The following is a 21,278-nucleotide window of genomic DNA, read 5'->3' as shown; positions in this document are numbered from 1 at the left end:
TTTTACATGAAAAGTTATGACTGACGCATTTTTCAACTTGAAGATTCATGACTGATGAATTTTTCTACATGAAAAGTCATTACAGATGATTTTTTCTACATGAAATATCATGACTGATGAATTTTTCTACATTAGAAGCCGTGACTGATATTTTTTCTAAAATAAATGTCATGACTGATGAACTTTTTTACAAGAAATGTCATGACAGATGAATTTTTCTAAATGAAAAGTCATGACTGATATCTTTTCTACATTAAAAGATATGACTGAAGAACTTTTCTACAAGAAAATTAACGACTGACTAATTTTTCTACATGAATAGTAATGACTGATGAACATTTCTACAAGAAAAGTTATGACTGATAAACATTTCTACAAGAAAAGTTATGACTGATGAACATTTCTACAGGAAAAGTCACGACTGATGAATTTGTCCGATTGACTGATGAATCTTTCTATGTGAATGTCATGACTAATGAAATTTTCTACGTAAAAAGTCATGACTGATGAATTTTTCTACATAAAAAGTCATTACAGGTTATTTTTTCTACAGGAAATGCCATGACTGATGAATTTTTCTACATTAGAAGCCGTGACTGATGATTTTTTTTACATAAAAAGTCGTGACTGATGAGTTTTTGTTACATAAAAAGTCATGTCTGATGTATTTTTCTACATGCAAAGTCGTGGCTGACGAATTTTTCTACATGAAAAGTAATGACTGATGAACTTTTCCACAAGAAAAGTGAATAAATTTATTTATCTACATAAATTTATCGACTGATGAATTTTTCTACATGAAAAGTTATGACTGATGCATTTTTCTAAATGAAATGTCATGGGTGATGAATTTTTCTAAAAGGAATGTCATGACTGTTTACAAGAAAAGTGATGAAAAATCATGATCGATGAATTATTCTACATGAAAAGTCAGGTCTGATGATTTTTTCTACATGAAAAGTCATGTCTGATGGATTTTTATACATGGAAAGTCAGGGCTGACGAATTTTTCTACATGAAAAAATCATTACAGATGATTTTTTCTACATGAAATGTCATGACTGATGAATTTTTCTACATTTGAAGTCATGACTGATATTTTTTTCTAAAAGAAATCTCATGACTGATGAATTTTTCTGCATGTAATGTCATGGTTGATGAATTTTTCTATATGAGAATTCATGACTGATGAATATTACTACATGAAGAGTCATGACTGATGAACTTTTCTATATTGAAAGTCATCACAGATGAACTTTTCTCCAAGAAATGTCATGACAGATGAACTTTTCTCCAAGAAAAGTTATGGCTGATGAACATTTCTCAAGAAAAGTTATGACTAATGAACATTTCTACAGGAAAAGTCACGACTGATGAATTTGTCCGATTGACTGATGAATCTTTCTATGTGAATGTCATGACTAATGAAATTTTCTACGTAAAAAGTCATGACTGATGAACTTTTCTACAAGAAAAGTGAACTGATAAATATATAACACTATAACATTAAAAGCCACGACTGATGAATTTTTCTACATGAAAATTCATGACTGAGGAACTTTTCTACATGAAAAATCATTACAGATGATTTTTTCTTAATGAAATGTCATGACTGATGAATTTTTCTACATTTGAAGTCATGCCTGATAAATTTTTCTAAAAGAAATGTCATGACTGATGAATATTTCTGCATGTAATGTAATGATTGATGAATTTTTCTATGTGAAAATTCATGACTGATGAACATTTCCACATGAAGAGTCATGACTGATGAACATTTCTACAGGAAAAGTCACGACTGATGAATTTTCCGATTGACTGATGATTGTTTCTACATGAATGTCATGACTAATGAAATTTTCTATGTGAAAAGTCATGACTGATGAACTATTCTACAAGAAAATTAAAGACGGATGAACTTTTCCACAAGAAAAGTGAAATGATGAATTTATCTACACTAAAAGTTACGACTGGTGAATTTTTCTACATGAAAAGTCATGACTGATGAACTTTTCTATACGAAAATTAGTGACTGATAATTTTTTCTACATAATGAACTTTTCTGCATATACGTCGAATTAATCTCACAATAGAGCTCTAGTGTAAATGTAGCCTTTAAGCTGAAAACACATCCAACGTTTAGGTAAAGTTTTGTGTCGTTTTGGCCGTTTTTACACTGTTGGGCATGATGCCGAGAAATTCAAATTCATTTGAAATATATGCCTGCAAACATATCAACGCTGGACTTTGTTGTCGGCGTTGCCCTGTTGCTGTTATTTTTTCTCAACGCCCAACACAAAACTTTACTCAAATTTTGGATGTGTTTTCAGCTTTATATTACTTACTTATATTGCTCCTGTCGTGGTTTGTACACTGCCAAGGTTTGACATCTTGGCCAATTCTATGACAACTTAGAGCAACTGTAAACAGTGTTACATTGTAGCGTTTTTATGCATAACAAAACTCACATCCTGTTTTTGTATGTGGAAAAGAAAATGTGTGGGAATGAAACACACCCAAACTTAAGGTTTCGAAATTTCATTACCTTGCTTCAAAACAAAATTGAAAACACACACACACGAGGTTAGGTAGTGTTTGGTACACATTCATTTTCTTATCGACATGCAGACACAGGTTGATTCAGCCTTTACGGTCGTAGTTACATGTTATGCATTGATTGTCAAAGGTTTAACTTTAAACTTTGCTGCCGGCGTTAAATTTAACATGACGGAGTCTCAGCTTTCACAAAAAATTATTTGTTTCTTTTTTTCAATCAAAGACTAATTGGTCAAACAGTCGTAGTATTTGACTGAACCAATCTACGAAATTATCTCCTAACCCCACGTTGGGCGCCATTTTTCTTAACGTCTTATTTATCTAAAACCTCGTTTGTTTTTCTAGCCCCAAATTGGGCGCCATTTTTTAAAAGCTATGTTTATCTACATTTTTTTATTCTACAGCCAATGGCAGATCTCTAGTTGGGCGCCAGTGCTTAGAGCGCTTTTCCGCCTTGCATAAAAATTTATGACTTTCAGCCTCCAAACAGACAACATCACATCATTATAATGTTGACTTGCATCCAAAAGAGAACTTCCCTACATGCGGAGTTCTTGTATATGTTTGTTTTTTTAAATTAAGATCTCGCCCCGCGTAGGGCGCCATTATGCTTAACATCCTTATTGTTCACATTGGGCGCCACCACTTTTTTATTATTATTACAGTCGAAATCGATTATAACGTCGGTCAAGGGACCGACGGAATTCGTCGCTATAAGCGATATGTCGTTATAAGCGATAGGGCTATAAAGGGCCCCAAACATTTGGGGCTTTTGGATATGGTCGTTATAACCGATATGACGTTATAAACGACGACGTTATAAGCGATTTCGACTGTATTTTTTTTTTTTTTTTTTTTATGTAAATGACGAATCTCCGAATTGAACGCTACATCTTTATTTTTTCTTTCTGTGCTCGGAATGTTGTTTAGGTATAGGAGGCAATTCTTATATTCCCTATACATGCCCCACATTGGGTCAGATTTGTTCAAATTGTTCGTAATGTTTTTAATTACTTTCTTTTTCTAGGTAAATTCAAGGATCTCTGTGGATAAAAGAATGGTTTCCTAGACCTCTATCCGAAAATAAATGTCAATACAATGTGTTTAGGAGGAAGTATTCTGCCTACAGAAGAAGGAGAAGACCTTTAATAGGTCTCCTACATATAGGAGACATTCATCTATGGAAAGCGTCTTGGATGTCTTCGAAGATTTGTAGGATTGGGTTAAGGATAAACCGTACGTTAGCCAGCGATACATGTTGTTTTAGTTAGCGATACATCTTTGGCTAGTTGGCGACACATGTTTCGTTAGTCAGCGTTACATGGTTCGCTAGTCAGCGTTACATGGCTCGCTAGTCAGCGATGGATGTTTCACTAGCTTGCGATACATGCTCTCCTAGTTAACGATACATGTTTCGCTAGTTAGCGATACATGTTTCGCTAGTTAGCAATACACGTTTCGCTAGCTAGCGATATATGTTAACATCTTTAGGAGGCCCTCCATCTACAGAGGGTACATTTAGGCCGTCTTCTATTTATAGACGAGCTTTGGGAGGTCGTCTACATATAGAGGTTCACTAATTGGGCGCCACTTGAAGTTTTATGAGTCTCTGGTCTTTATATTCCCTGCGTCTTTAAAATGTATTTATTCCTCTAGAATTAATCTATTCATCATCTTTCATGTATCCTAGTAATGCTCCAGGCGTTTGCATTATATTTTTACCATAAATATTCCCATAGGTCAACCCGAGTGTAGAAAGGTCATCTAGATTCTTGGTTTTTTCCATTCCGTTTGACTTTCAGTTGTTTTTCTCTTGACATTTCAGCTAATTTTAGGAGAGATTATCACCATCCGAATCAAGCAGTCTGCTTTTTTGTGGCGCCATTAGTCTTCTTGCATTTCAGCATCAACATTTTTCGGCTACTGCGACTGATAAGACCTTTTTGAATTTGTTTAAGTCATGACAAGATTTTGATATGTGTAAACATTTACAATTTTTCTTTTATTTAGAGGAGGACACATCATGCCCCTAATGGCATCATCATGAGTAAGGAGCTCTTTGAGATAAAATAATGGATAGTTCGACTTCTTGGAAGGGCGCGTGGATTCTTTGGTATTTTACGGGATATATAACCGATTTTCTGGTCTCTTATGGGGCAAAACACGTCCCAATGGTATCATAGTGGATAGGAACTTATTGCCTTTTAAGAAAATATCTCGGTCTTCCGGTGTTCCTTAAAGCTCTATAGGATAAAAGAACGGCTTCGTGGTATTTTTGGCTAGACGATTTACTTTTTGGTCTTCTATGGGATATTGAACCGATTTTCTGTCGTAGAGCAACGAAGCTAATGTAAACCTAACCTCATGTCATGTTTACATTAGAGGTTTTCAGGGTTAATCTTCTTTATGAGGATTTATTTTACACATACGTAAAGGATTCATAATTTAAATTTATTAATTTTTATTTATTTTTATTTATTTTTTTATTTTTATTTATTATCTAGTAGATTTAAATTATCAAACGTAATATTAAGCTTGCTGCATTATTCCGATTTATTTGCATGTATTGTATGAAAATGACAACCTAAATCAACTAGATTTGTTATATCAAACATAGTCTAAACGTACTATTAGTAGCGTTTCATTTATTGCGTATTTACCGTATTATTCTTTATCAAAAATAATTGTGGCAAAAATCACAAACAATTCCCCCATCCCTTCCTCCGCTCAACACGACTAGATTGCATTACAAAAAATTCCTAGAAAATATTTGTGAATGGGAAGAAAATATGTGGGCCATAAACAACACTTCAAATCTTCCTCCTCCTCTCCCGTACCTACCTTCCCTTTATGATGAGTAGTTGTTTACAAATGACATTTTTCCATCTTCCACGAAAGCAGACAGCCGCCTGTCGCTGCTGTTGCATGCATTTTTTATTTATAAAACTTATTACAAAACATTTTTGTTTTGTTTTTCAATTGGAAACACACGCGCCGTTACACATACACACATGTCCGCCCCATTAAACATATGGGTGTGTAAAAACGGCCAAGAACTACTCAAAGTTGTTGTTTTTGTTGTCGTCGGCGGTGATGAGTAAACTCTCTGTGTTGGCCACACTTTGATATGTCCCGTTGTAATTGTTGTTGTTGTTGAGGCGGTTTTATTTTTGTCGCCGTTACCGTTGCAGACATCACCGTCGTCGTTGTCAATAAATTGTGTTTTTGTTTTGGGGGTGTCCGATTTCCGGTTTGTTACAAATCGAACGACACACACACTTGTGGGCGCTGCTCATATTCTGCTCTTTCTTCTTTGATTGTTTTGTTTACGTTTTTGTTGCTGCTATTGTTGTTGTTGTTTTTGTGATTCCTGCTGTTATTGTATTGTAAATTATGAGAGCAGTGAGTGTGTAATCGATGGAAATTGATGGCTTTGTTGTCTGTATTGTGGGTTACCAGATGTTAGTAGTTTTATGATATTTGGGGGGCTGTGAAAGGGAGATTTATTTTATGGAAATAATTAGAAATAAAATTATTGTTAAATTTCACTTCATAAAAATAAAAAAATTGACAGTGAAACATGTTTCCCTAGGCAGTGAAAACATGTTTCCCTAGAGAGCGAAACATGTTTCCCGGGACAGCGAAACATGTTTCCCGGGACAGCGAAACATGTTTCCCGGGACAGCGAAACATGTTTCCCTAGACAGCGAAACATGTTTCCCCAGACAGCGAAACATGTTTCCCCAGACAGCGAAACATGTTTCCCCAGACAGCGAAACATGTTTCCCCAGACAGCGAAACATGTTTCCCTAGACAGCGAAACATGTTTCCCTAGACAGCGAAACATGTTTCCCCAGACAGCGAATCATGTTTCCCTAGGCAGCGAATCATGTTTCCCTAGACAGCGAAACATGTTTTCCCAGACAGCGAAACATGTTTTCCCAGACAGCGAAACATGTTTTCCCAGACAGCGAAACATGTTTCCCCAGACAGCGAAACATGTTTCCCCAGACAGCGAAACATGTTTCCCCAGACAGCGAAACATGTTTCCCTAGACAGCGAAACATGTTTCCCCAGACAGCGAAACATGTTTCCCTAGACAGCGAAACATGTTTCCCCAGACAGCGAAACATGTTTTTCTAGACAGCGAAACATGTTTTTCTAGACAGCGAATGTTTCCCTAGGCAGCGAAACATGTTTCCCTAGACAGCGAAACATGTTTCCCAAGAAAGCGAAACAAGTTTCCCTAGACAGCGAAACATTTTTGTTCATTCTCCTTACAAGGGGTCAGATTAGTTCTGAAGCTTCAGTATATTGGGGTAAGTTATTTGACCTTCTACACACCTTTCTGGCATGAGTTCGGCTTCGGAACATAACCGCACTCCAGCACGTTGCTTGGAGCAGCAGACTTCCTCTTCTCTAAGATTTTGCTAGTCATTGCACTCACATTAGAGGCTTTGGTTTGAGTGGTTTCAGGTTATGGGAGGAAGATCTTACCCAACTGAAGCTCGCGTCGAAGAAGATGAGGGTACATTTTTTTTTAATTTTCTCCTGGACCTGAGTTTGATTCTGATTGATACACACAGCACAGCAATTTTTACAAAGTTTTGTATCTCCAAAGACCAAATTTATCAAATTATAAAGGATGTCAGAGCCTCTTTGCAATTCCGCCGTCGTTCTTCTCTATAAAGCTAAGAGTTGACTGCGTTTGGCCTGAACTTCTTTGGCACTTCTGTCTTTAGAGACATTGACTATTGTTGGAGTCTCCTTATACCTGCTAATGTCTTCGTGGCATCGCGCCTCGGTGGTTTTTTTTATAGACATGTACCGTTATAGAACCGAAACTGGCGTTGCTGCTAGTTGTGCACCTGAGTCCATACAACCCGTCCTCCACATTACTCTCATCTTCCTTAGTAGATTTGGACGAAATCACATGTGGTGATTCCCTTCTGCTCGTCTATAAAAGGGTCTGTAGAAGTATCCTTTCGTTCAGGAAATGTCTACAGAAGCACCCTATCGTTCAGGAATGGTCTACAGAAGCACCCTTTCGTTCAGGAAAGGTCTACAGAAGCAACATTTCGTTCATGAAATGTCTACAGAAGCACCCTATCGTTCAGGAATGGTCGACAGAAGCACCCTTTCGTTTAGGAAAGGTCTACAGAAGCACCTTTTCGTTCAGGAAAGGTCTACAGAAGCACCCTTTCGTTCAGGAAAGGTTACAGAAGCACCCTTTCGTTCAGGAAAGGTCTACAGAAGCACCCTTTCGTTCAGGAAAGGTCTACAGAAGCACCCTTTCGTTCAGGAAAGGTTTCTTCTTTCTTTAAAAAGGGTCTATCGAAACTACCATTTCTTTAAAAAGGGTCTATAGAAACTACCATTTCTTTCAGAAAGGTCTATAGAAGCGCCCTTTCTTTCACAAAGGATCTATAGAAGCACCCTTTCTTTCACAATGGGTCTATAGAAGCACCCTTTCTTTCATAATGTTTCTATAGAAGCATCCTTTCTTTCAGAAAGGGTCTATAGAAGCACCCTTTCTTTCACAATGGGTCTATAGAAACACCCTTTCTTGCAGAAAGGACCTATACAAGCACCCTTTCTTTCAGAAAGGACCTATACAAGCACCCTTTCTTCTTTAATATCTGTTATTGGTGGTGCTGCTGCGCATGTATAAGGAACTCCTTGATTATGTACGTACTCGTATAAGGTAACATCGAAAGTACCAACCGATTCCAAGGGTATGAGATGATGACGGAAATGTTCCAACATTTCCTGTATTGTGGAGAACCATAAATGTTGTACACGACACTGGCCCTTATCGGATAGGATCATGCGTAAATGTTTGTCACGTCCATTAAAATTGAAGGTGAGGACAAATTCTCCTTTGCGTGTTTCACTTTGCCGAACTAGGAAGAAACCATGACCTTGAGCTTCATTTTGTAGGACCATACATGCTGCATCAGAACGTGGTAGGGTGACATGGAACCATGGAAATTGTCGCATTTCATTGCTAATGTCGGCAACATTGGCATCGGGATCCTGGAAACCTGCACAGGGTTCAATGTTGCTAGAGGAGGAAAGTCATTGTCGGACATTGTCTCTTAAAAAAAAACATTAAAAATTTGCAAATTATGATTTGCCCGCCTTTCTTGGTTAGTCATTGACATTTATGTATATTTGAAATGTGGCAACCCTTTTCCCTATTGCTAATAAATCATGCATAACCGTAATTTGTGTTTGGGGAGAGAGTAATTGATTTATTTAATAAATTTTATTATGATTCCTCTCATTCTCCCTGTTTGCTCGGTTTTAACGACGAGTACTTGTGGTATTTTATAAAATTATGAATGAATTGAAATAGAAAAAAAAAATACTATTCTAATACAAATTGGGATCGAGTATTGTTTTTATTTTGATGGTGCGGTAACATAATTTGCCAGCTACATATCTTCACATGACCACCGGTGTAAATTAAAATTAGCGTAACCAATTGAAATTTATGTCACGTCATTTGTCGCTGTTATTTGGTTTTTTACTTCTTTTCCCCTATTCTAATCAGAATTTCTTTCTTTTATTTTGCTATTTTCAGAGAATATTTCTACATCACAATAAAAACACAACGCGCACATCACACAAAGATTTCTCGGAAGAAGAAAAAGACAATAAAATATTTGTTTATTTGATTGGGTGGGGAGAAGAACGCACACCAAGAAGAAATAGACAACAACTAATCCAAACGACGACGACAAGGGGATGCTGGTGATGCTAGTCTCTGCACTAGTTGGCAGCTTAAAGAATTGTGTCAATATTCAAAAGGAATTTTATGTGTGGGAGTATCATTGTCGCCACCACGACCACCAATAATAGCCAAAACAAATACAAAAACAAAAAGAACAAAGAAAAACAACAGACGGCGGGCTGGCCCAACAATCCATCCATCCATCATAGACAAGAATAACACATGAAAGAGGGCAACATTTGTCAAGATTTCATCTTCTTCCTCTTCTCGAACTAAATATAAAAAAGCAAACAAACAAACAATTGAAATAAAAGATTTGGATGTTTGATAAGAAAAGAAGGAGAAGAATAAACAATTATAAGGCATTTACTCTTCATTTAACACAAGAGAAGAACCCTCCAAGAAACAAAAAAGAAAATCCCAACGTCACAGTAAAGAGGTGTGTTATTGTTATTGAAGTTCCATTACCCAATACAAAAAGTTGCCAAAATTCAAACAACACAGAAGGAAAATATCCTTGCCGGAGCTGCAGAAGCTGAACAACCATTACGCCCAACAACAGCCGCCACAATAACAGCAACAACAAGTATGGGTGGCAATAGCACTGCCTATAGCACCGGCTATATGGGTGGTAGTGCTGGGAGTACGGGTAGTGCCGGGGGTGCTGTGGGTGGCGGAGGTAACTCCGATTTAGTACCATCGAGCAGTATGTTGGGTAGTGGCGGTGGTTCCTCATCTACTCCCGGCATTCCCTATGCATGTGGCATCAGCTGGGATGAGTTTTCGGAACGTCATGCCCGAGTTGCAGCTGCCGATTTTGCCAAAGCCTGTATTTGTTTTATAAATGGTGGGCTATCACCCGATGAGGCCCGCAACCTGACCTATCGGAATTTTGGTCAAAAATTCTTGGAATCATTTGCGGAGCATTATGAAAAGGAATTTCTAAGGAGAAGAAGTAATTTGAAGGTATAAAACCTCCATCTAACCCTACCGCAAGTATGCGAATTTTAACCACTTCTCTTTTGCTTACAGGTCGGCAATGGTGTCCTAGAAGAACCCGAATATACCGAAGAACAACCAAAAATCTTTCCAAAAACATTCTTTCGCAGGCTATCATTTAAGGGATTGCGCAAGGGCAAGGTTTGCTATCATCGCCTTTTTGTTGTTGTATAAACCCAACTTATTGCTTCAAAATTTACCACCAAAACTGTTGGGGAACAGTCATTTAAAAACGTTTTATCATTAGAATTTTCTATTCTTACAGACTTTGTCACTGTTCCACAAAAGTTCCGATGAAGAGGAGTCCACGAAACACAATAAGAAATTTGCCAAAATTTTGGTGGAATGTAAAAAAGAGGGCACCGTCAATAATCTAACACCGGAAAGTTTAGATCAGCCGACGGGTACACAGAAATGGGAGAAATGTCGTTTGCGTTTGGTCAAGGCTGTGGGAGGTTTTATGCTGGAATTTTATATGCCACCCAAGGCGGCCAAGGTAAGTTCCTCACATCCATGTCCCACAAAGATTTTAATTGTTTATTGTTCTGGTTTCCAGCCCCGTTGTGGTGTCTTTTGTTTCCTAATATCTGAGGCTCGTGAAACAACGGCCTTGGAAATGCCGGATCGTGAAAATACCTTTGTCCTAAAGGCCGACAACAATATGGAATATGTTATTGAGGCCCAAAATGCCGAAGAAATGCGTGACTGGTTGGATACCATACGTTTGTGTATGCGTACACCACCCACACAACAGCCAACCACAGATACCGAGGTAATGGCAGCAGCCATGCAAGCTTCCCCAATCATAAACAATCCCCAATCTGGTGTGACACCAGGTGGTGGCGGTGGTGTAGCCACACCAGGGCTCCTCAATGCCGTGCAAAATCCCCAATATCATCAACAAAATGCCATGGGCTCAAATGGTAATGTGGCACCAAGTAGTTCACTGTCCGAAAATGCTCTCTCTTCCATGGCGGCAACAACAGCTGGTCTAGGTGGCGGAGGAGGAGGCGGTGTGGGTGATTCCATCAATGACATTGCCTGCAATCCTGCCGCCCACAACATGTCCGACATACAACATCGGCGTGGTGAACAACGTCTTTCCTCCTCCAGCAACATTGAGCCCTGTGAAGGTTTCCAGGATCCCGATGCCGATGTCAATGTTGCCGATATTAGCAATGAAATGCGACAATTTCCATGGTTCCATGGCACCCTACCACGTTCTGATGCAGCACGTATGGTCCTACAAAATGAAGCTCAAGGTCATGGTTTCTTCCTAGTTCGGCAAAGTGAAACACGCAAAGGAGAATTTGTCCTCACCTTCAATTTTAATGGACGTGCCAAACATTTACGCATGACCCTATCCGATAAGGGCCAGTGTCGTGTACAACATTTATGGTTCCCCACAATACAGGAAATGTTGGAACATTTCCGTCATCATCCCATACCCTTGGAATCGGGTGGTACATCGGATGTTACCCTAACCGAGTACATACACAATCAAGGAGTTCCTTATAATATGCATGCTGCCGCAACAGCAGCACCAATAACAGATATTAATGGTGGCTTGGCTTCTGCGGGCCCACCAATGGTAGAAAACATAAATGCCACAGTTTCCAGTCCATTGCCTCCATCATCGTCACAGTCGACGCAACAGCAGCAGCAGCAACAATCAGCACAACAAACACAACAGCAAGATCCATCACCGAGACATGTGAGATAGCCTAAATTTTGGAGTCAATTCAGTGTCAGTGATGATTTTTTATTTTCATTTTTATTTTTTATTATTTTCTTTTTGAAGATTTATCTCCTCGTGGCCAATGGAAGCTTTTTTCTGCAACTAGAGGACGGTTTGTTTATCTCAGAGCAAAGCCAAGCTTTTGTTGGTCATTGTGGGGATAGATTGGATATATTTTATAATTTTTATTGAGTTTAGTTTAGCTTGTCGTATTTGGGATCAGGAGAGAATGTTTCCAAGCAGCAGAGGGTATTTAGATATAACTAAAGTGAGATCTTTTTGAGGGATAAAACGAAACATTTTCTAGGGAACCAAAAGCTGGACTTCATAGGCGATCAACGCGGAGTTTTAATAATGGACTAATGGTGGAAGGGAGTCTTTATAGACGAGGGGGAGGGAGTCTTTATAGACGAGTTGGAGGGAGTCTTTATAGACGAGTGGGAGGGAGTCTTTATAGACTAGTGTGATGGAGCCTTTATAGACGAGTGGGAGGGAGTCTTTATAGACGAGTGGGAGGGAGTCTTTATAGACGAATTGGAGGGAGTCTTTATAGACGAGTTGGGGGAGTCATTATAAACGAGTTGGAGGGAGTCTTTATAGACGAGAGGGAGAGAGTCTTTATAGACGACAAGGAACGAGTATTTATAGACGAGTTCCAGGGAGTCTTTATGGACAAGGGAAGAGAGGGAGTTTCTTTATAAACTAGCGAAATAAAGACTTTATAGACGAGCGGAAGACTGTTTTTTATAGACGAGCAGAAGGGAGTCTTTATTAACGACCAGAAGGGAGTCTTTAGGGACAACCAGAAGGAACTTTTTACTAGACGAAAAGAATGAACTTTGTACAGACGAGCGGAAGTTAGTCTTGATAGGCGGCCTAAAGGGAGTTTTTATAAGACGAGCGAAAGGGAGTCTTTAGTAGTTTTTACTGAGTTTAGTTGAGCTTGTCGTATTGGGATCAGGAGAGATTGTTGCCAAGCGAAAGAGGGTCTGTAGATGCAACTAAAGGGAGACCTTTTTGAAGGATATAATCGAAAAATTTCTAGGGAACCAAATGCCAGACTTCATATGCGATCAACACGTAGGTTTTATAATGGAGGAAGGGAGTCTTTATAGACGAGTGGGAACGAACCTTTATAGACGAATTGGAGGGAGTCTTTATAGACGAGTGGAAGGGAGTCTTTATAAACGAGTTGGAGGGAGTCTTTATAGACGAGTTTTAGGGATTCTTTATAGATTAGTGGGATGGAGCCTTTATAGACGAGCGGTAGGGAGTCTTTATAGACGACAAGGAACGAGTATTTATAGACGAGTTCCTGGGAGCCTTTATAGGCAAGGGAAGGGAGGGAGTTTCTTTATAAACTAGCGAAACAAAGGCTTTATAGACGAGCAGAAGGGAGTCTTTATAGACGAGTAGAAGGGAGTCTTTATTAACGACCAGAAGGCATTCTTTATAGACGACCGGAAAGGAGTCTTTAGGGACAACCAGAAGGCATTCTTTATAGACGACCGGAAAGGAGTCTTTAGGGACAACCAGAAGGGATTCTTTACTAGACGACTAGAAGGAACTTTTTACAGACGAGCGAAAGGGAGTCTTTATAAACATGGGAGGGGAGTCTTTAGAGGCGAACCGAAGGAGGTTTTTATAGACGATCGAAAGGGAGTCTCTATAGACGAGCGGAAGAGAGCCTTTATAAACGAGCGGTAGGTAGTTTTTATAGACGAGCCCATGGGAGTCTTTATAGACGGCCCGAAGGGAGTCTATAGAGGCGTCCAGAAGGTAGCCTTTATAGACGAGCCAAATTGAGTTTTTATAGAAACGCTGAAGGGAGTATTTATAGGCGACCACAAGAAGTCTTTATAGTCGGCCAGAAGCAAGCGAAAGATAGTCTTTTTTAGTTGCGCAAAAGGTTTATTTGTGAAAGACCCTTCGGAGTGTAGAATCGCAGAAGTTAGTTTATTAATAAACTACAAAAAAGAGATCAGAAAGTATATTTTTGGAATCACCTTTTTTAATTTATTTTTTTGGCAAAATTTCGAAAATTTCACATCTTTAATTGCATTTTACTTAAGTTTGTTTTGACTAGTTTACTTTAAGGAAGCATGTTGAACGTGTAGACATTCCCTAGATCTTACTATCTTTACTTTCGAACAACACAAAAAACAACTCAATTAGTTTTAAATTTTCTTCTTGGTAGTTGTTAGTTAACACTTTTTCTTAATAATTCGTTTCTTAGAAACAAACAAAAACACTAACAAATAATTGATATTGTTGTTTTTCTATTTTGTTTTTATAGTCGCAGGATGTTATATCCATGAATTGTAGTGTACGCTTAAAAACGAATGAAATGGATTTGGCATTATTATTGGCAGCCGGTGTGGCCACGCGTCATCAACATCACAATCATCCTCAGCAGCAGCAGCAACAACTGCTGCAGTCGCAGCAGCATTTGCAAACGCAACATCAACAACAACCAATGGCAGCATCTACAATATCATCTGTAGCAGCAGCAGCAACAACAACTACAACGACAATAATAACATCTTCATCCAATACTAACGCAGTAGCTGCAACAACGGTAACTTCCAATACTTCCTCCACTTCACCATCAACAGCCCTAGCAAATACCATTCCAGTTTCCGCCGCCGCCACTAACTCACCCAGTCCAGCAGCAGCAACACAACAACATCATCCAACCAATCATTACATTGACTCTGCAGATGCTTTGCAACAATTTGAACACAGTAATAATGCATCTATGATGGGAGCCGGAGCCATTGTCACTTTACCACCCGAAAATATTCGTGACTCAGCATCACCCACCCAAATGGGAATGTCAAATGCAGCAATGGCTGCAGCAGCTGATCTAAGTCAATATCTAAGAGCATCAAGTGTTTCGCTGCAATCACAAGCTACCATTGGTGGTGGAGGTGGTATCGGCGGCGGAGGTGGCAGTGGTGGTGGCGGCATTGGTACTGGTTCTTCAGGCAGTGGTGGAAGTATGGGCAGCGGTGGTGGTGGTGGTATTATGCATCTAACACAACAGCGTCAGTATCAACAACATCTCAACAGCACATATAATTTGGATTCGGGCAATAACGCATCACAAAGTACAACGCCACGAGCTGTTGATAATCAATACAGTTTTGTTTAAACTGTGTTATTGGTTGAGGCTTCCCTATTCCCTAGTGGTGAGCTATGTTGTAAGAGGTCGAACATGTGTTATACTTTTTTTGCTGTCAAATTATTGTGTAGATGGAGGCTTTTGGCTTTGAAACATAATCGGGGATTTTTTAGAAAATCCTCGATTTTTTACAGACAAAATTTAATGGAGACTTTTTGAAATATTTGATATGGGAAGAGTTTTACTTTCAAAAGTATTTCTAAAGTAAAGATCGAAGGAGAATATTTGAGGTTATGAGGAGTTTTTAACGATCCAAAGGAAATATATAAAGATAATTGTGCTTAAAAAAGACCAGATGGCATTCTTTTAGTTACGAACATGATGGAATAATAGGGTCAAAAACAGCTGATCTTCATCCCAGTTGTCAAAATGCGTTATTGTGAATAAAATCACATACAAAATGTAAACAAACAATTCACAGTAATGCATTATTGTGAACAAATTTGACGTTTGACATGATTTGATGTAACACCTTCTTATTCCACCATGGTTACGAACAAAAGATCGTTTTTACAACAGAGTGAGGTTATGTATGTTAAACTGTTGCATTTATCAGGTTATGAGGAGTTTTTAAGGCGCCAACGGGAATTTTTAGAAATAATACTGCTTACAAACGAAAAATAGAAGTGAGACTTATTAAAAAGTGAGGTTATGTTGGTTAAACTTTTGAATTTGTGAGGTTATGAGAAGTTTCAAGAAGGCGTCAAGACAGTCTTTATAAACGGCAACTAGCAATTATTCGTGGACTATCCGAAAGAAGTTTTTATAGATGACCTCTTAAGGGAGTATTTATAATTGAGGTTATGTATGTTAAACTTATGAATTTGTGAGGTTATGTATGAGTGCGTTCAATGTATCAAAAGGGAATTTATATGGATTATTATGACACAAAATAGCATTCTACTAGAAACGAATTGAAGTCAGTCTTTACAAAAAAGTGAGGTTATGTATGTCGAACTTTTGAATTTGAGGGATTAAGAGGTGTTTTTAAGGCGCCAACGGGAATTTTTAGGAATAATACTGCTTAGAAACGACCAGAGGAAAATAGAAGTGAGCCTTATTCAGAAGTGAGGTTATGTTGGTTAAACTTTTGAATTTGTGAGGTTATGAGAAGTTTCAAGAAGGCGTCAAGACGACCCGAGGACAGTCTTTATAAACGGCCTCTAGCAAGTCTTTGTGGACTATCCGAAAGGAGTTTTTATAGACGACCTCTTAAGGGAGTATTTATGGACGAGCAATCCGAAAAGAGTCTTTATAAAAAAGTGAGGTTATGTATGTTAAACTTTTGAATTTATGAGGCTATGTATGAGTGTGTTCAATATATCAAAAGGGATTTTATATGGATAAATATGACACAAAATAGCATTCTACTAGAAACAAATTGAAGCCAGTCTTTACAAAAAAGTGAGGTTATGTATGTTAAACTGTTGCATTTGTGAGGTGATGAGGAGTTTTTAAAGCGCCAATGGGATTTTTTTTTTTTTTTTTTTTTGAATAATACTGCTTAGAAACGACCAGAGGAAAATAGAAGTGAGCCTTATTAAAAAGTGAGGTTATGTTGGTTAAACTTTTGAATTTGTGAGGTTATGAGAAGGCGTCAAGACGACCCGAGGACAGTCTTTATAAACGGCCTCTAGCAAGTCTTCGTGGACTATCCGAAAGGAGTTTTTATAGACGACCTCTTAAGGGAGTATTTATAGACAAGCAATCCGAAAAGAGTCTTTATAAAAAAGTGAGGTTATGTATGTTAAACTTTTGAATTTATGAGGCTATGTATGAGTGTGTTCAATATATCAAAAGGGAATTTATATGGATAAATATGACACAAAATAGCATTCTACTAGAAACAAATTGAAGCCAGTCTTTACAAAAAAGTGAGGTTATGTATGGTGAACTTTTGAATTTATGAAGTTAAGAGGTGGTATAAATCTTTTAGAGACAAAGAGAAGCTGGACTTAAAAAGAAGTGAGGTTATGTGCGTTAACTCATATGGTTTTTTCGACAAAAATTTAATTTTTGAAAACTTTTTGTTGAAAAAGTTTCAAATCCAACCATTACATTCAACTTGCTCCATGAGGGAATTCAAAGTTTCAAAGGAAATTTATACAGACAATAATGTTTAGTAACAACCGGATTACATTCTTCTAGATACGAATAGAATCCAATCTCTAATAAAGTGAGGTTATCTATGTTAAACTTTGAAATTTGTGAGGTTACGAAGTTTTCTAATTGGTCAAAACTATCAAATAGAATTTTTGTAAAAAGGGAATAAAAGCTAGTCTTTGCCTGCAATGAGTCTTTATAGGCCCGAAAAAAAATACACTTTATAGAGGAACAAAAGGGCGAAACTCGGTAGACTGCGAAAGAAAAGAGGTTATAAAAAACAGATTATGGCGACCAGAAGGAAGTTGTTTTATCAAAAGAAGTCTAATGGACGGCCAATGTCAGTCATTGTGGGTTCTAAAGGAAGCCTTTAAAGATATCAAAGAATGATGCGATCACAATGAAGAGACCAAAAAATGCGAATAGAAGGAAGTTTTTTAGATGAGAAAAGTGAGTCTTTATCGACTCGATTCGGTAGAAGTATTTTTGGACAACTAGATGTGGGAAGCTTAAAAGACTAACCTAACGGGTCATAATAGAAAACCAAAGAGAAGACGATAGCATAGATGAGCAAGATTAGCAAGCATTTAAAGATATTAGAAAGCCTTTAAAGATATCAAAGGATACGCTCACAATGAAGAGACCAAAAAAAATCCGAATAGAAGGAAGTTTTTCAGTTGAGAAAAGTGAGTCTTTATCGACTCGATACGGTAGAAGCATTTTTGGACAGCGTGGGAAGCTTAAATGACTAACCTAACGGATCACAATAGACAAACAAAGAAAAGACGATAGCATAGATGAGCAGCACTCACCTTTACGTTTTCCTACGATTCACCATACAAATGCTCTCTTCGTTGTTGTTGTTGTAGCAGCATAGAAACCTAGGTAGAAGCATAGGTTTGATGCTGGGTTGGCAGCCGCTGGCCGAAACACTATGTTTTCGGGTCAATCCGGTACGAAAGAACCCGCTGCCGTGGGATTGAATGCTCTCTTCGTGTTCATCATTATTTTGTAGCAGCGATGCTCGTCCTGGAACGAAAATGTACCACACATATTCTCTCTTTATGTTCATCTGCCGTGGTTTAACAATAAGAATGATCGCTTACCACAACAAATGCACGAAATACTTTGAGCATATCTGCTTTATAGACAAACAGAAGTATTTTTTCTGGCGAGAAGAAAGGAGTACTTATAAAGCATCAGAATAAAAGCCAAATAAGTCTATAAAAAGGCACTTGTTCCTGGGTCAAGTCTTTATGTGCGGCCGGGAGGATGACATTTCCGCAAATTACTGAAAAGGAATTTGTATTACACCAAAAGTAAGAAGAGATTTTGGGATACATATTTTAAATGTAGAAAAACTTCTCCAAAACCTCACTTTTTTGGCATAGCATGAAGAAACGCATTCCCTAGAGACCTCTATTATTTCTAGATGTTCAAATACTTTTTATGGGCAACAGAAGTCACTAACGGTAACATTAAAAGATATGTGAAAGGTAGAAAAAACTTCACCATAACCTCACTTTTTTGACATAGCACGAAAAAACGCATTCCCTGGAGACCTCTACTATTTCTAGATGTTCAAATACTTTTTATGGGCAACAGAAGTCACTAAAGGAAACATTAAAAGATATGTTAAAGGTAAAAAAAAAAAACTTCACCATAACCTCACTTTTTTGGCATAGCACGAAAAAACGTATTCCCTAGAGACCTGTACTATTTCTAGATGTTCAAATACTTTTTATGGGCAACAGAAGTCATTAACGGAAACATTAAAAGATATGTTATACATATGTAGACAAACTTCTCCATAACCTCACTTTTGTGGCATAGCATGAAAAATGTATTCCCTAGAGATCTCTACTATTTCTAGATGTTCAAATACTTTTTATGGATAACAGAAGTCACGGAAACGTTAAAAGATATGTTAAAGGTAGAAAAAAATTGCACCATAACCTCACATTTTTGGCATAGCATAAAAAAACGTATTCCCTAGAGACCTCTACTATTTCTAGACGTTCAAATACTTTTTATGGGCAACAGAAGTCACTAACGGAAACATTTAAAGATATGCTAAAGGTAGAAAAAACTTCACCATAACCTCTTTTTTTGCATAGCATGAAAAACACATTCCCTAGTGACCTCTACTATTTCTAGATGTTCAAATGCTTTTTATAGGCAACAGAAGTCACGGAAACATTAAAAGATATGTTAAAGGTAGAAAAAAAAACTTCACCATAACCTCACTTTTTTGGCATAGCATGAAAAAACGCATTCCCTAGAGACCTCTACTATTTCTAGATGTTCAAATGCTTTTTTATGTGCAACAGAAGTCACGGAAACATTAAAAGATATGTTAAAGGTAAAAAAAAAACTTCACCATAACCTCACTTTTTTGGCATAGCATGAAAAACACATTCCCTAGTGACCTCTACTATTTCTAGATGTTCAAATACTTTTTATGGGCAACAGAAGTCACTAAGGGAAACATTAAAAGATATGTTAAAGGTAGAAAAAACTTCACCATAACCTCACTTTTTGGCATAGCTTGAAAAAAACGCATTCCCTAGAGACCTCTACTATTTCTAGATGTTCAAATACTTTTTATGGGCAACATAAGTCACTAACGGAAACATTACAAGATATGTTAAAGGTAGAAAAAACTTCACCATAACCTCACTTTTTTGGCATAGCATGAAAAAACGCCTTCCCTAGAGACAAAACATGCAGTTGTTTCAATGAGAGATAGGCTTAGGGCCATTATTATATGTGTTCTTTTACTATCTGAAAAAATATTATTTTTACATTGAAAGTTAATGCCAAGAAGCTCCTCCTTGAAATACAATCATCACTTTCAACTCTAAGTTAACCGGAACGCTATAAATCTTTTCGGTAAATCCAAACTATAACAAAAGAAGACTTATAACCTCACTTTATGCAAAACCCTTGACAATTTCTTTATGGTAACAAATTGGTAACAAATTGTGATTTTTCATCAATGTACAAGTGTATTTATTTACAATATTTCTTTTAAATAGCAAGCCCTATTGAGGCGTATCTGTCCATAACCTCACTTTTTTACATTGTTTAGCTTTGATAAAATACACGATTTAATTGCTTATGGAAAGCGTTCATTTTGAAAGAAATCTCTGATTTAATATACGATCAAAGCCAAATATCTACATAACCTCACTTTTTCACTTAACATTACCATAACCTCACTTTTTTAAATGGTTTAGTTATTTCTTTGATACCATACAGGCTTTTATTACTTATGCAAAAGGTTAATTATGAATTAGGTCTCTAATTTACAAAATTGACTTTTTTCATAACCTCACTTATTTTGGTATGACATAAAAAGTATTTCTACCTACAAATCACTGTGAAAAAATGTTATAAACAGTTAAAGAGTTAGTGTTGTCTGTTAAGAAGTTTTATAAAATCGCAGTTTTTATATACGAATTAAAACGAATAATTATAGACGACCTGGAGAAAGTGTTTATGGAGAAAAAAACTCAAAAAAATTACAAAGGAGTTTTAATATCAGATAAAAAGGAAGTTCCTATTATACCACCAAAAGGTAAACGGAAGAAAATCTTCATAGACATACTAAAGGTAGTCTTTAAGGCCGGCAAAAAAGGAAGACTTTAATAACGACCGAAGGTTAGAAGTCTCAAACGCATAACATTTTAAAGCTCTCTCTTTGGTGGAGAGAGGATGTACGTTCAATGGCCATTGGTGACTTGTGACACTTTCCAATTGATTGCTGCAATTAATAAGGTGGCTTCTTAGTTGCCAAACTTCATGATGACATTGAATTCTAATCAATATTCTCAAACGAGCAGCAAGTTTTTAAGTACGACCAAAAGGGAGGGAAGGCAAAAAGTTTTGTAGAATCACAATTTTTATGTACGAATAAAAACGAATAATTATAGACGACTTGGAAGTCTATAAAGGAAGTT

At 37.4% G+C, this 21,278-nt stretch overlaps 2 protein-coding genes across 8 annotated transcripts in view; one reads left to right on the top strand and one right to left on the bottom strand.

Annotated features, from left to right (window-relative positions):
• The window catches only part of Lnk (SH2B adapter-like protein Lnk), a 42,656-nt gene extending 21,786 nt beyond the window's left edge, over positions 1-20,870 (top strand). For 5 of the 7 annotated variants that reach the window (XM_073976701.1, XM_073976692.1, XM_073976715.1 and 2 more), the window contains 5 exons: positions 9,143-10,258; positions 10,325-10,432; positions 10,539-10,787; positions 10,848-12,005; positions 14,326-20,870. In XM_073976701.1, the coding sequence (XP_073832802.1) occupies positions 9,881-10,258; positions 10,325-10,432; positions 10,539-10,787; positions 10,848-12,005; positions 14,326-15,183 (2,751 nt within the window). In that variant the 5' untranslated portion in view covers positions 9,143-9,880 and the 3' untranslated portion in view covers positions 15,184-20,870. Of the gene's footprint in view, positions 1-8,998; positions 9,020-9,142; positions 10,259-10,324; positions 10,433-10,538; positions 10,788-10,847; positions 12,006-14,325 lie in introns of those variants that run through there. The other 2 variants (XM_073976724.1, XM_073976734.1) reach the window with 2 other exon arrangements.
• LOC141389182 (SH2B adapter protein 2-like) lies at positions 8,167-8,720 on the bottom strand. Its single transcript, XM_073960351.1, has 2 exons — positions 8,698-8,720; positions 8,167-8,620 (listed from the first exon to the last, which is right to left on the bottom strand). The coding sequence occupies exons 1-2, from the start codon at positions 8,718-8,720 to the stop codon at positions 8,167-8,169; spliced, it is 477 nt and encodes a 158-aa protein (XP_073816452.1).
• Positions 20,871-21,278: the final 408 nt, after the last annotated feature.

This window comes from Musca autumnalis, unplaced genomic scaffold (assembly GCF_047663935.1).
Source record: "Musca autumnalis isolate F117 unplaced genomic scaffold, ASM4766393v1 scaffold_1, whole genome shotgun sequence".
Taxonomy (NCBI): Eukaryota; Metazoa; Arthropoda; class Insecta; order Diptera; family Muscidae; genus Musca; species Musca autumnalis.
Note: the sequence above shows the minus strand (reverse complement) of the source record. Positions and strands in the feature narration are given on the sequence as shown.

Excerpts from the sequence above, each read along its gene's own strand:
- LOC141389182 (XM_073960351.1), bottom strand. The coding sequence starts at position 8,720 with ATGTCAATGACTAACCAAGAAAG. Across the intron at positions 8,621-8,697 it reads TCAATGACTAACCAAGAAAG|CAACATTGAACCCTGTGCAG; the intron begins GCGGGCAAATCA and ends TTCCTCCTCTAG.